General features: G+C 39.2%; 1 protein-coding gene across 1 annotated transcript in view; it reads left to right on the top strand.

The window, feature by feature from the left end:
- Positions 1-13,660, top strand: part of MSH3 (mutS homolog 3) — a 115,136-nt gene that overhangs the window by 39,374 nt on the left and 62,102 nt on the right. The window contains exons 10-12 of the mRNA XM_010008413.1: positions 770-884; positions 9,662-9,746; positions 10,307-10,416. Coding sequence (XP_010006715.1) covers positions 770-884; positions 9,662-9,746; positions 10,307-10,416 — 310 coding nt within the window. The remainder of the gene's footprint in view (positions 1-769; positions 885-9,661; positions 9,747-10,306; positions 10,417-13,660) is intronic.

Below are 13,660 nucleotides of genomic sequence, written 5' to 3'. Positions count from 1 at the left end.
AACCTTGAAAGTGAAGATGATTAAGGTAGAAATGAATACAGGGCTACCTTTCTTGCTTGCTTATTTCATAGCTTGAAGATGTGTGTTGTTTAGACAGATTTAAATTCAGAAGTCTATAGCAACTGAGGGAGATTACTCAGCATCTGAAACATTTCTTCGAGTTCTTGTGTATGTAATCACTTCTAGCGGCTTTAAAACCATCTCTTAAAAAGCTTAACTACATAGGGTTTTAAATAATAGCATTTTATGTTGAGAGACCATGTAGCAAATTTTCCTGTTGTTGCAGCTGGAACAGGAATTGTAGTAGAGCACTGTTAGAAACATTATCAAATATGAATAGCTGTCTCCTAAAGATAGAACCATATTCTCTAGACTGGCTAAGGCAGATAAATCATCAATACATGTGCCAAGGCCTGTTCATTCCTTTTAGCTTGCACAGATGTTGCCTGCAGTAACAGAGATTTCAAAATTGAGTTCTTAGTTTGTATATCTAGAAATTTCTAATGCCAATGGTTAGTCATTTTTATGAAGAAAAACCTGTGGAGTCAGATGTTTTATGTTTCATAATGTGTTTATATTATTGTAATGTTCTGGATCCTTTGGAACCATAAATGTTATTTTGGAACCTTGCTTTATGTTGATTTGCATATATATGATAGAACAGTCTACATCTTACAGATTTCTGTTTAATTAAATTGAAAAATAGATTATGCTTTTTCTAAAATACATAACAAGCAGTGAGTTAACAAGAAAATAACATGTGTTTTAGGTCCTCAAAAACTGTCTGCAATACTAAGCCTGGATAAGCCTGTTATTTGTGCTCTGGCAGCAGTAATTGCATACCTCAAAGAATTTAATTTGGAAAGGATGCTTTATAATCCAAGGTGAGTTGCTTTATGTAAACTTGCAATTCAACACACGTACCAGTGTTACCTTGTAAGTTTTAGCAGACAACTTCCCTTCAATGTAATGAATGCACCTGCTAGAGTGATAAACATAGTCTTTGTAAAAATTATACCTTACATTTAAGCTTCTAATCAGAATTGAAAGAATCAAGTTAGATCATTTTTTTTCAGTGGTGTTTCATGAGAATCTCCATGAAGTGTGTTTGTCTAGACATTACAATAATTAATGTAAATGAACACTTACTGCTGCCAAGTGTTACTGAAAACAAACAAGGTGCAAAAACTAGGGGGCGAATTTTAAAGTTTGTTAATCATAGAATGGTTAAGTGTAGAAGGGGCCTTAAAAATCATCAGATCCCAACCTCCCTGCTTTAAGCAGGGACACCTCCCACCAGTCCAGGCTGCACAAGCCTCATCCAACCTGGCCTTAAATACCTCCAGAGAGGGGGCAGCCACAACCCCCCTGGGCAACCTGTTCCAGCATCTTACTAATTTCATGGTGAAGACTTTCTTCCTTATGTCCAACCTAAATCTTCCCTCTTTCAGTTTAAAAACATTACCCCATGTACTATCACTGCCATCTCTGATGAAAAGCCCCTCCCCAGCTTTCCTTTAACCCCTTCAGGTACTGGAAGGTGCTCTAAGGTCTCCCTCGCCCTCTTCTCCAGGCTGAACAGCCCCAACTCTCTCTGCCTGTCTTCATAGCAGAGCTGCTCCTGGACTTTGGTCCAGGCCTGTATATGTGCCTGTGGTTGAGCTGACCTGGGTGCAGGACCTTACACTTGGTCTTGTTGATCTTCATGAGGCTGGCACTGCCCCACCTCTCCAGCCTGTCAGGGTCCCTCTGGATGGCACCCCTTCCCTCTTGGGAAGCTTGGTATCATCAGCAAACTTGCTGAGGTTACGCTCAATCCCACTCTCCATGTCTCCAACAAAGATGATGAACAGCACAGGTTCCAATAGTGACATATCAATATCAGCCATCATAGCTCAACAATAGCTGTACTTTCTTAACAAGATGTCACCGTTTGACTCAGTTCCTACAACAAGGCTCTTGATCCCCTCCCCCCTACCCAAGTAGGGAAGGAGAGAGAGAAAAAGAGAGAGACTTGGCTGGATTGAAAACTAAACTACACAGCTTTAATTAAACACTAATGAATGATACAAGAAAATATATACAATTATATATAGATGTGTTCAGGTATGGGCAAAAGCCTCTTGCCGGCCCCCCCCCTCCCAGCAACTCCCACAGCACTTCCCTGAACTGGGAAGAGTCCTGAGGAATCCCAGAGCTGCTGCTGGAGAAAGCACAGAGTGATGAGGGTCAGGAGAGCTCGAGCCTAAGGGTCGACGGTGATGGATGAACAGAGTCCTCCCCAGATGCCATGGACGGAAGAGAAAGGAAGAAGAAAAAGGAAGGAAGTTGTCTTCTGTGATCTCTGACCTTCCTCTGAGCTTATGCAGATATATGGAATGGAATATCTCTGGCCAGTTTTGCTGTCTGTCTAACTCAGCCTCCTCTGGGGGGGTCACAGATCTCACCATAGTGTCTGAGCTGGCAGAGTGAAGGTGCAACCTTGAAGACCCATCAGCTAGAAAAACATTCCAGTGTCTTATCAGCTCTAGCTAGAGAACCCTGTTGCTAGTTGAAAGAAAGCTTACTGAAGGAAAAAAAAAATCAGTAAAAAGGAAAATTGGCTTCATCCTGGCTCAAACCAGGACGCAAGGTCTGGAGCATTTCTGACAGCTTTAAAAAAAAATAAGTTAATGCTCTTATCTGTCTATGCTGATGATACTTCCTTTTGCCACAGGTGTGTAACTAATTTTCTCTTTCTATAGCTGTGGTAGCAAGCATAAGAGCAAATGTATTTTAATGTTTAGACAGTGCTCAGCAGGTTAGTTTGAGTTGGTAAGTCTATTTATTAACTGTAATGAAAAAAGATCTTAAACACATCTTGGCTTTCTGAAAAATTCTTCAAGTTGACTCAGTGGTAACTAGGAGTAGGGTAATAATTATGCAAAAATTGTTGGTAGACCATTTGTGGCCATTGGTGCAAAGTTACTACAAAAAAACAAACATGAAAACAATTTTGTCTTCTCTGAAGTAGTCCCAGCACTTAGGTTTATTAGGTATACTCACAGGAGCACTCAAAAGTCTTAACTGGATTGTACAGGTGGAATCAAGTGAAAATTGAAAGATACTGCCACTCGAGCATCTTTTTATCCTGTCTTGCACAAGTATAAAAGATTGCTATGCTACTTGGCATAGGTTTGAAAGTATCACTAAGGCTTATTATATGCTTTAATAAAACACCTTTATCTGTCATGAATCCTGTGCAAAATATTCTCTTGGTTGTCTCAGTATTCCTCTGTCCTGTAAGTAGGCAGGATTTAACTAAAGTAAGTCTGGCTGCGAACTGGAAAGTTAGAAATAAGCACTAAATCTTAGAGTTGACATTTGCATGCTGAAGGTTGCTCTAATGGACTTCATGTGAATGTAGGGTCATCTGAGTGGAAAGATAATGAACTGTTTGATGTCTTGGTGTTATGCTATGAAGAAAAACATACATTTTTTTTTATAACTTTGATCCTGTGCTCAGGATTCTACTGTAATTACCTGCTGGTTGTAAGTACATTGAACATACTGAAATAGTGAGTCAGATAGTGAGGCAAACTCAACTTTATGTTTTTCCTAATGCCAGCAAAATGCTACCTAACTACTGAAAGGAAAATCCTTTTAAGCAAAGGGTGTTAGGCTCATGGATCTTCTGTGATTCTGCAGGAAACAGAAGAGAAATACTTCCATTGCACTGTCAGGCAACTTAAAATTCCTAGGAGAATTCAGGTCAGTGAGCATATACTGATGAGTCAATGAGCATGAAGCAGTAGTTTGAGACAGTTTTCGGTTTATTAGTGTAAGTGACACGGGTCTGGATGAAAGACCTATTTGTTAGAACAGTGACAAAAATTTCTTACACTTTTCTCCCTTTTTCACATAAATGCTCTTCTCCCAGCGAAACAAAATTCCAGCTCAATTTAATAGTAAGAGTCCTGAAACATCATGTAAGAAATGAAGGATGGTCATTAACGATAGGAAATAAGTTTTGTTAAAATATTTAGGTGAAGATGTAAAATCCATTTTTAAGATCCTACATAAAGCAAAATATTGAAAAGGAAAAAAGGTTTCTGCCACAGCAGAAATGGCTAGAGTGCTTTACAGCTCTAGGAGCAGGTAAGAATAGATTTAACAATGAATGGATACAAGCTTTTTTAGTCAATGCGTTCTAATACCTTTACATACTGAGAGACCTTTATTGGCTTTCAATAGGAAGTTCGTACACAGAATCACAGAATTGTCAGAGTTGGAAATGACCTCTGGAGCTCATTTAGTCCAACTCCCCTGCTAAAGCTAAAGCAGGATCCCCTAGAGCATGTTACTCAGGGCTGCATCAAGGCTGGTCTTGAATGTCTCCAGAGGAAGGAACTCCACAACCTTCCTGGGCAGCCTGTCCTAGAGCTCTGTCACTCTCATAGTAAAGAAGTTTTTCCTCATATTTAAATGGAACTTCACATGTTCCAGCTTGTGCCCATTGCCCCTTGTCCAGGTCATAGATATGTTGAATAAGACCAGACCAAGTATTGATCCGTGGAGGGCATCATGGGTTACAGGCTTCCAGCTTGACCCTGCTCTGTTAACCTTTTGAGTTCTGTCACACAACCAGCTCTCAATCCACTTCACTGTCTGCTCATCTAGTCCACACTCCCTCAGTTTCCTAATGAGGATGCTATGGGAAGCAGTGTCAAAAGCCTTGCTGAAGTCAAGGTAGATGACATCTGCTGCTCTCCCCTCATCCAGCTTTGCAACCATTTACCTCACCATAGAAGGCTAGCAAATTGGTCAAGATTTACCCTTGGTAAATCCATGCTGACCATTCCAAATAACTTCCTGTTCTTCAATGTGTTTAAAGATGATATCCAGAACAAGTTACTCCATCACCTTCCCAGGGACAGAGGTGACATTAACTAGCTTGTAGTTCCCTGGGTCCTCCCTGTTCTTTTTGAAGACTGGAGTGATATTGGCCTTCCACCAGTCCTCAGGCACCTCTCCTGTTCTCCATGACATTTCAAAGATGATGGAGAGTGACCCGGCAATAACATCTCTCAACTCTCTTAGCACTTGTGGGTGCGTCCCATCAGGGCCCATGAACTATAGATGAACTACAGATGTCCAGTTTGGCCAAGTGGTCTCTAACCTGGTCCTCCTCTACTGAGGGAGAAGTCTTCCTTTCTCCAGACCTTTCCACTTGCCTCCAGAGTCTGGAATTCATGAGGGACAGCTTTAGCAGTGAAGACTGAAGCAAGCAAGGCATTCAGTAACTCCATCTTGTCTGTGTCTTCCACTACTAGGGCACTTACCTCATTTATCAATAGGCCTACATTTTCCCTTGTCTTCCTTTTTCTGTTGCTATACTGAAAAAAACTCTTATTCTTATCTTTAACTGCAGTGGCCAAGTTCATTTCTGCTTGAGCCTTGACCCTTCTAATTTTCCCCCTATAGAGCTTCACTACATCTTGGTATTCCTCAGGGGTTGCCAACCCCCTTTTCAAAGGTCGTAAACTTTCCTTTTGTTCCTGAGGTCCAGCCTAAGCTCTCTATTTAGCCAAGCTGGTCTTCTTCCCCATCAGCTCATCTTTTGGGTCCTGGAGATGGCCTTCTCCTGTGCCTTCAAGGGTTCCTCCTTGAAGTATGACCAGCCTTCCTGTGCTCCTTTGCCCTTCAGGACTATCTCTCAAGGAACACTCTGAACCATGCTCCGAAACAGAACAAAGTCTGCCCTTTGGACATGCAAAGAGGCAGTTCAGTTAGCTCCCTTTCCTTGCTTCTCCAAGAACTGGGAACTATAATTTTGTGATCACTGCCCGAGACAGCCTCCAAACTTCATATCCCCTCAAGACCTTTTCTTGTTAACAAACAGCAGGTCCAGCAGGGACCTTTCCCTACTTGGCTCCCTCACCAGTTGTGTCAGGAAGTTGTCTTCCACTCACTTCAGGAACCTCTGGGACTATTCCCTTTTTGCTGTGTTATATTTCCAGCAGACATCTGGGAAGTTGAAGTCCCCTACAAGAACAAGGGCTGGCAATGGTGAGACCTCTGCCAGCTGCTTATAGAATATTTCATCAACCTCTACATCTGGGTTAGGGGGTCTATAACAAACTCCCACCATCATGTCTGCATTATTTGCCTTCCCTTGATTCCCATAAACAGTCAAAATATTGAGGAAAGGTTCTCAAGTACAGTTTTGCTTGAAAATAATTATTTGCATATTTCCCATGTCTCGGTGTATTTTAATTTAACCTACATATTTTCCAGCATATTGGAGACAGAAGAGAGAGATGGTAGTTCTTAGATTTTAAATTATGATCAATAAACTTCAGGAAGTGCGGGGAATGGAAGATCTAGGTATCTTCCTGAAGGAAGGGAGTAGCCTTGGGATTGGAGAACTCCCAGCAGTGAAGATAGAAAATGGTGGCAGAAGTGAAAGCGGAGAAGGGAGGGTTAAAATGGCACTGAGGGAGGAGAGGAAAACCCAGTAAGTCAAGAAGAGGATAAATGTTTGATGGTACTTTATAACAGGCATGGTTAGTTACATACAAAACATAGTCCAGGCTTGATGTCCTTTGTGACTTAGATGGTGGTAAATGTCTTTCATACCTAAAGAAAGCTAATGCTTCTGAGAAATGAATAGACTTGTTTTTACTCCTTAAAGCTGAAGAGGGATTCCTGCAACTCTTGTCTAAATATATAGGTTTGTTCTGTAGTTTATTCACCCTTAGAAATCTCAAAGACATGGACTCTAAAGGTCTGTAAAAGGTAATCGAGCAAAGAAAATCTGCTGCTTAATAGGCTTTCAATACAGTGCCTTGCAGCTTCACTGGAAAGTTTTTACAGGTTTACAGCATTAAAGTAGTTGAAAACTACTGATCTGAATAACATACATTCACTTAGGCTGGGTTACTGAGTACGAAATTGTATCTAGTATCTCCTGTGGAGAGCATAATGAATAAAGCATAAGAAGTGGCCTTCACTGCAACCTTCTCAGGAGACTGAATGACCAAGCAGGTCCACTTTCACAGACAACACATAAGAATTAAAAGTCTGAGGATGTAGTTTAATGTCCTAAAGTAATCATAGTAACCCTTTAATACTCATCACCAAGTGTGGTTCTACTCAGAAAAGTTATTTTATGAGTAGGAACCTCTTTCACATGAGTATTCCCTGGAAGTTCCTGACATCTTACTAGAAGTTAGTGTTTCTTTTTGTTTTCCTCTTTTCATTTTTCTCAGCCCAAGAATCATGCTCCTATCTTGCCTTGCTCTTCAGTAGTGGAATTGGCAGATACTTCCATCATGTGTTTTGTTCTCTACAAGTACTTAAGACAGTTGCAAATCTGTCCTTTGAAATTCAGGTCACACTGTCACCTGCATCAGCAATTATTGCCTTGTGATCCAGCTGAAGTGATTCTGAAGGGTCATTTCTACTCATGCAGGAGGTGACATACTAGAATTTCTCACAGGAAATGTATTTACACCCTTGCTGCAAAACCAGCACTGACAATATTTGCTGACAACCTCCTTACACCATTTGATCCCTGAATTCCCTACAAGGAGTCTGTCTTCGTTCACATTTCTATCAAGTTCTGATCCCAAGCTGAAGGAAGATGAGGGGATGGGACTAAAACATGTTCTGTCCTGTGACATCTGAAATTGTTGGTTGGGCATATATAGATACTGCAGTTGATCTTGGCTATTATTCATATACTGTAAGCTCTTGATTACTGGAGTTAGTAACAGGCTTGAGTAACTCAGATAAAACAAATACCTGTTAATATGAATATGTTATTTGTTCCGTGAGAACAACTTTAAGCCATCTGATTCTAAAAGAATGGTGTGTGTGTCTATCTATATATATGCTGCAGTTGGACAGCATTAGTTGTCATAAAAAACTGCTGGAGAGCAAGCTTGCTGTCAACAGAATACGCTCTCTGTGAAGTGTTGTGAAGCCAAGTGAAATGAGGAGACACTGGAACAAATAAATCTAGTCTTGAAACTTGCCTATGGGGTGATTGAGGATTGACAGAAACTGCCAAAAGCATCCTTTTCACTTTTGGGAAGAGATGGAAAAGCAAGGTTCTTACCCAGATGGGTTTAAGAGATCACAGGCTTGAGCAGTGGCAAATTGAAACTGCAGCAAATGGGGAAACTGCAGCTTAGGTAAGTCCTAGATGCTGAAGAGCTGCTTTGGGAAGAGTGGGTAGGATTTGTTGTTGATCCTAAGGATTTAAAGCCAAGCAGAAATCATTCCTTTTAAATTTTTGCCAGCATCAGCTGTTGTGACTGAAGGTAATAAAAATAAGTATTGTTTTGTTGCTTATAATGTTGTGTACTTTGGAAAGTGCTGCTGCTTTTGCCTCCAGGGTTGTGTTTTGTTGGTCAACTTTGTTGATTGCTGGGGTAGCACACTTGAGCAGAGTAATTACGACTATGGGTACAATTTTGAATCAGCTGTACTTCTAACACTAAACTTCTTGAGGACATTCTTCCCAATCTACTTAAAAAAAAAATAATTCTATGGAAGATACTTCTAATTTGATCCATTATTTATAAAAAAAAATTGCTAGCAGGCCTAAACGCCTGCGTACAACATAAATGTATAACAATATCTGAATGTTTAATGTTTCTGAAAGTTCTAGTGCTGTTATTTGTTTTTAATATAGCCATAATGCAGCTGTGTGTTCTAACAGAAAAGTTTAAGCATTTGGGTTCTCTTCCAGAGAGTTTAAACTTGAATGTGGTGAAAAACAATTTGTGAAAAGTCGAGAAAGCAGTTTAAAATCCTATCCAGCAAGTAATTCTTTTTAGTCAGAGACTATAATAAAGAGTGTCCTAGATTTTGTGCAAAGGGCAGTCAGCAGTATGATTAACCTAGACAATCATGACTTGATTTGTCAGAAGCATTTAGTAAGGTTCTTGCACTTTGCTTCATGGTCCTGACTATCACATGTGTGTGTGTCTGAGACTGAAATAATTTCAATATCTATAATGATTCAATTATTTTAGTAATGTTGATTCTAAAGCAACACAGTGTTTGGGTTGGCCTCATCTGTTGCTGTTAAGGAGTGTCAAAAAGCCATGGTTATTTCATATTAAACATAAAATAGCTTAAATATGCTCAATACTAATTTTCCTAAATGTTTGCACGAACAGCCTGTTTAAATTTGTAGTAGTGGTAAAAAGTAATAATAATAATTTGTTGTTATGTTTTGATGATGAATTGTGTTAAAAGTCTGTTCCAGTCTCGAAATAATTAATTGTTAGTCCTATCCCTGCCCCTAATCCTGCAGTGATCCTAACAGAACATTACATACTTTTTCAATTTTATCATAGACTGGGAAGGGGTACTTCCTTAACCATTTGGTGAATCATGATTACCTAACAGGAGAGCTAGATCTTATTCTGAGCTTTGCTGGAAGCATCGTAGGAAACTGGGAATTAGTCATAAATCTCATTTGCTCAAGCAGTAAATTAGAAGTTATTACTGTTCAGTTCTTTGTTTATTTGAACAGATTTTAATTTCTTGCTTGATTTTTTAAAAATTCGCGTGACTAATGAATTCTCTAACATGAGAAAATTAACAGTGTTTCTTTGTTAAGATCTGTGCCCAAATTTAAAATGTAACATGAAATTCCTCTCTGCAGCAATTTCAAACGGTTGTCAAGCGAGACTGAATACATGACAGTTAATGGGACAACAATGAAAAATCTTGAAATTTTACAGAATCAGGTAAGGACAAATATAATGTGAGGTTTTTTTTATAAATACTGAAATTTTTAACAGCTGCTTGACATACTGTTCTCAATGAAGTTAGTTAAGTTAGTTTGTAAATCTCACCCGGAAGTTTTAAACTCTTTTAAATGGAGAATTATGTTTTCAGAGGCATTAATTAAAGTTAGTCTGTTCTAGCTTTCAGTATGAGCTAGGAGCCTTACTGCATTTAAACTAGCAAAGAACTTTAAAGTTTGAGTTACTGAGCAACTGCAGTGAAGTGGTAAGACTCCAGTAAGGTATGTGTTACTGCACAGATCTTATGCACAGACTTGGTTTAACTTGTTTAGTTAATCCAGTAACGTTCCTAAAAATACTTTCTGGCTAAAGGAAAAACATGTCTAAGTATTCTATGACTGTTGGAGGTACCTTATGTAAAGGATTGTTGGTGAACAAGATCAGTTAATGAACATGCAGTTGCCATATCCTAAAGCCTAAACAGAATGAATGTTTCAGGAGTGTGCTGAAGAGCCTTATATTGATTATTCAGTTAAATTATGTTATTTTTATTATTTTAGACTGATATGAAAACAAAAGGAAGCCTGCTCTGGGTCTTGGATCACACTAAAACTTCCTTTGGACGTCGGAGATTGAAAAAATGGGTGACACAGCCCCTGATGAAATCCAGGTGAGATAGTTCTTAATCCTGTGCTAAATTTGCATTTTAAATTTGTGACATGAGTATGCCCAATGTATTTATTTTTCCTGAAGGCCTGAGTTCCATAGTGGAGTCTATGCAGGAAGTTGTATGATAGAAGCTGTGGATGTTGTATATACATTCAAAAGAAGTTACACCACTCGAAGTACTTCAGAGGAGTAGGTTTGAAGCAAGTTAGGAATTCCTCTGCAGAAATGAGACTGGGTGCTATTCTAATTCAGTATTCTTTTTCAGACAATGCATGATGCCTGACTGCTATTGGAGGATATTTTATTCCTAAACTTGCCAATTAATGTTTGATGTCTTTCTTGCTTCACGAGTATTTGGATTCTTAATGTATTTAATTTGTTCTACAGTAGCTATGGGTGTTTCTGTTATCCCTGTATACAATATATTGCATATGAAAGTGTTTTATTAGTTCTGAAACTTGATGAATGTTTGGTTGCTCTTGTATTTTTGACTAGGCTTTATTTATTAATGCTTTAGAAATGCTTTATTTTGTGATGCTATCATGCTTGCTTTTACTTGAAGTGGACTTGAAGTCTTCAAGTGGACTCCTATTCTGATTTCTCTTTGCAGGCTTTGTTGAAGAGTTGTACTTCATTATGTAGTGAACAACATTTATGAGTCCATGAAATGTTAGTTGCCTGCATTTTAAGTTTTTGGATCCATTCCTTTGAATCAACTTTCCCTAAGCATTGACAATGTAGAGTTTACTCAGCTGTCACTTTGTTAACTTCAGTTATAGCATACAAGAATCCTTTTGCTTTGGTTATCTAAAATAATTTTCCCCTCTGTTTTACTTTTCTAAGTATATTACAGTTTTAATTTTTAATGGTTTTAACAGTTTTAAATAGTGAAACATAAATATGTAGCATCTTGCTGTAGTTGGTAATTTTCAAGTGTTTGCATAGAAGCATTTTTTCTTACTTGACCAATTTTTAGTATCTTAAAGCACTATACTTCTGAGGCATCACTACTTGTTTTTCTTGTTAGCCTTTTTGAAGGATTTTTCTCACTGGTGTGAGAAAAGCATGTAACTATATTTTTTTCTCTCCTGTTTTGTTAATTTAGAATATTGGATATGTTTTTCATTTGAAGGAGCCATAACAGTTAGACTGCATAAAGCTGCAGTTTCTGGAAGGTATTTAATAAGCTGATTTCAGTATACTTTTTTTTTTTAATCCTTCTAATAAGAGCTTTTATGTATCTTACCCTTTTAAAAAAGGCTTTTGATGTAACCATCCTAAGTAGTATTAGACTTTATGGAAGTTTACTATATGCTTGGTGTTCACGTTAAAAACATATAGATGGAATTTCTGGGCCACTTTACAGGAATAAATTGAAATAAATCAGTTCTTTTCCTGCTCTTGAGGAACCTTAGCACCTGTTGGGAATTGTTTGTAAAGTTGTCAGCGGGGGGAGCCAGAGCACTGGTTCTGGTCTGGTGTGGTGGCAGCACTGAGCCCTGGCATCTGACACAAAGTGCCTCTAACCTTTTTACAGAATCACAGAATGTCCCTGGCTGGAAGAGACCCCCAAGATCATCCTGTCCAGCTCTGGACCTAACAGTGCAAGCTCACCACTGAACCATGCCCTTTAAGTACCAGGTCCACTTTCCATTTAAATGCCGCCAGAGATGATGACTCCATCAGCGCCCTGTGCAATCTATTCCAATGCCTAACAACTCTTTCAGTGAAGAAATGCTTTCTAATATCTAACCTAAACCTCCTCTGGTGCAGCCTGCATCCATTTCCTGTGGTCCTATCATACGTCACCAGGGAGAAGAGGCTGTCCCCCTCATCACTCCAACCTCCATTGGAGATGGACCCCACACCTCCTTTCAGGTGGTTGTAAAGAGGTCTCCCCTCAGCCTCCTCTTCTCCAGACTAAACCACCCCAGCTCCTTCAGCTGCTTGTCACAGGACTTGTGCTTTAGGCCCTTCAAAATCCTCGTTGCCCTTTTTTGGACATGCTCCAGCACTTCAGTGTGCTTCTTATAGTGAGGGGCCCAGAACTGAACACGATATTCAAGGTGTGGCCTCATCAGTGCCAAATACAGGAGGATGATCTCATCCTTATTCCTGCTTTTCTCCCAATACAAGCCAGGATGCCACTGGTCTCCTTGGCCCCCTGTGCACACTGTAGATGTGGTACAGCAGGTGAAATAACACTAAGCAAAATAAGTAAAATAGACAGAATTCTGCTTGGCTGGAGACTTCGTAATTTCTTTCTTAACCAATACATTTAATTTTAATTCCTTGTCTCAGTGCAGAACCAGCTTCACAAGTTTGCAGTTTTGATTTCTGCTCTTTGCTACTTCTAGAGCTTGGTACTTCCCTTTTTCAGCCATCATTCTCAGGATGGGAGGAAGTTCTGTGATTGGAGGTGACAGTGCTCTTCAGTTGAAGCTAAACAGCTATTTTGTTTCTGTGTATTTCTCCCTTTCTAAGGGACTTTTAATTTCAAGTCCTTAGTGCATCAGGCATTCAGCAGTACTGTTTCCAGTAATGCACACAAATGCACTTAGAATACATTCTGCAATTGTAATCCACTTGTATCTCCTGGAGTGACACTGTCAGAGGAAATAAGATTTCTGTACTGTGTCTCTTCCAGGCAGTGGGTAGGTGCATTTACCTAGGTGTAACAGAAAGAGAGAGGGTGTAATTACTGCTTTATGCCTTTTAGTTGAAAATCACTTGAGATAATGACTAAATTGCCAGGGGAGAAACCATATACTAAGTTGAACAAAAGCAAGATGTGTACAGACAGCTCATTTGGGCAAACTTGATGATACCCATTGTATCATGGTTGATGTAATACATGGAAAGGTTTTCAAGAAAAGGTTGTAAGCAATAGGCACATGTGATTTTGAAAAAAAAATAAATTACTTAACAAAGAAAGATGCAATGTCCTCACTTAATCACCTAGCTATACAAAGATGATGATACTAGAATATATGAGTTATTGAGGATTTAACTTTTTAGGAGGAATCAGAAAAGTAATTGTTTTTTGTAGGAGTCATATTTTTGTGGATTACACAAGTGTTACCTCACCTTACCTGTCTTGCCTTTGAAATTTAAGGTCCATTGAGTGCATTTCTTGCCCAGCTTCTGTAGGGAGTGGAAAGAGCCAGAAATAGAAAGCTGAGTTGGTTAGAACATTTTAACTGAACTAAATGTGCACTTTCCCTGTCAGGCAATGGAGTTTCAGC

Source organism: Chaetura pelagica, unplaced genomic scaffold (genome assembly GCF_000747805.2).
Source record: "Chaetura pelagica isolate M959 unplaced genomic scaffold, ChaPel_1.0 scaffold191, whole genome shotgun sequence".
NCBI lineage: Eukaryota > Metazoa > Chordata > Aves > Apodiformes > Apodidae > Chaetura > Chaetura pelagica.
This window is presented reverse-complemented; position numbering and strand designations above follow the sequence as displayed.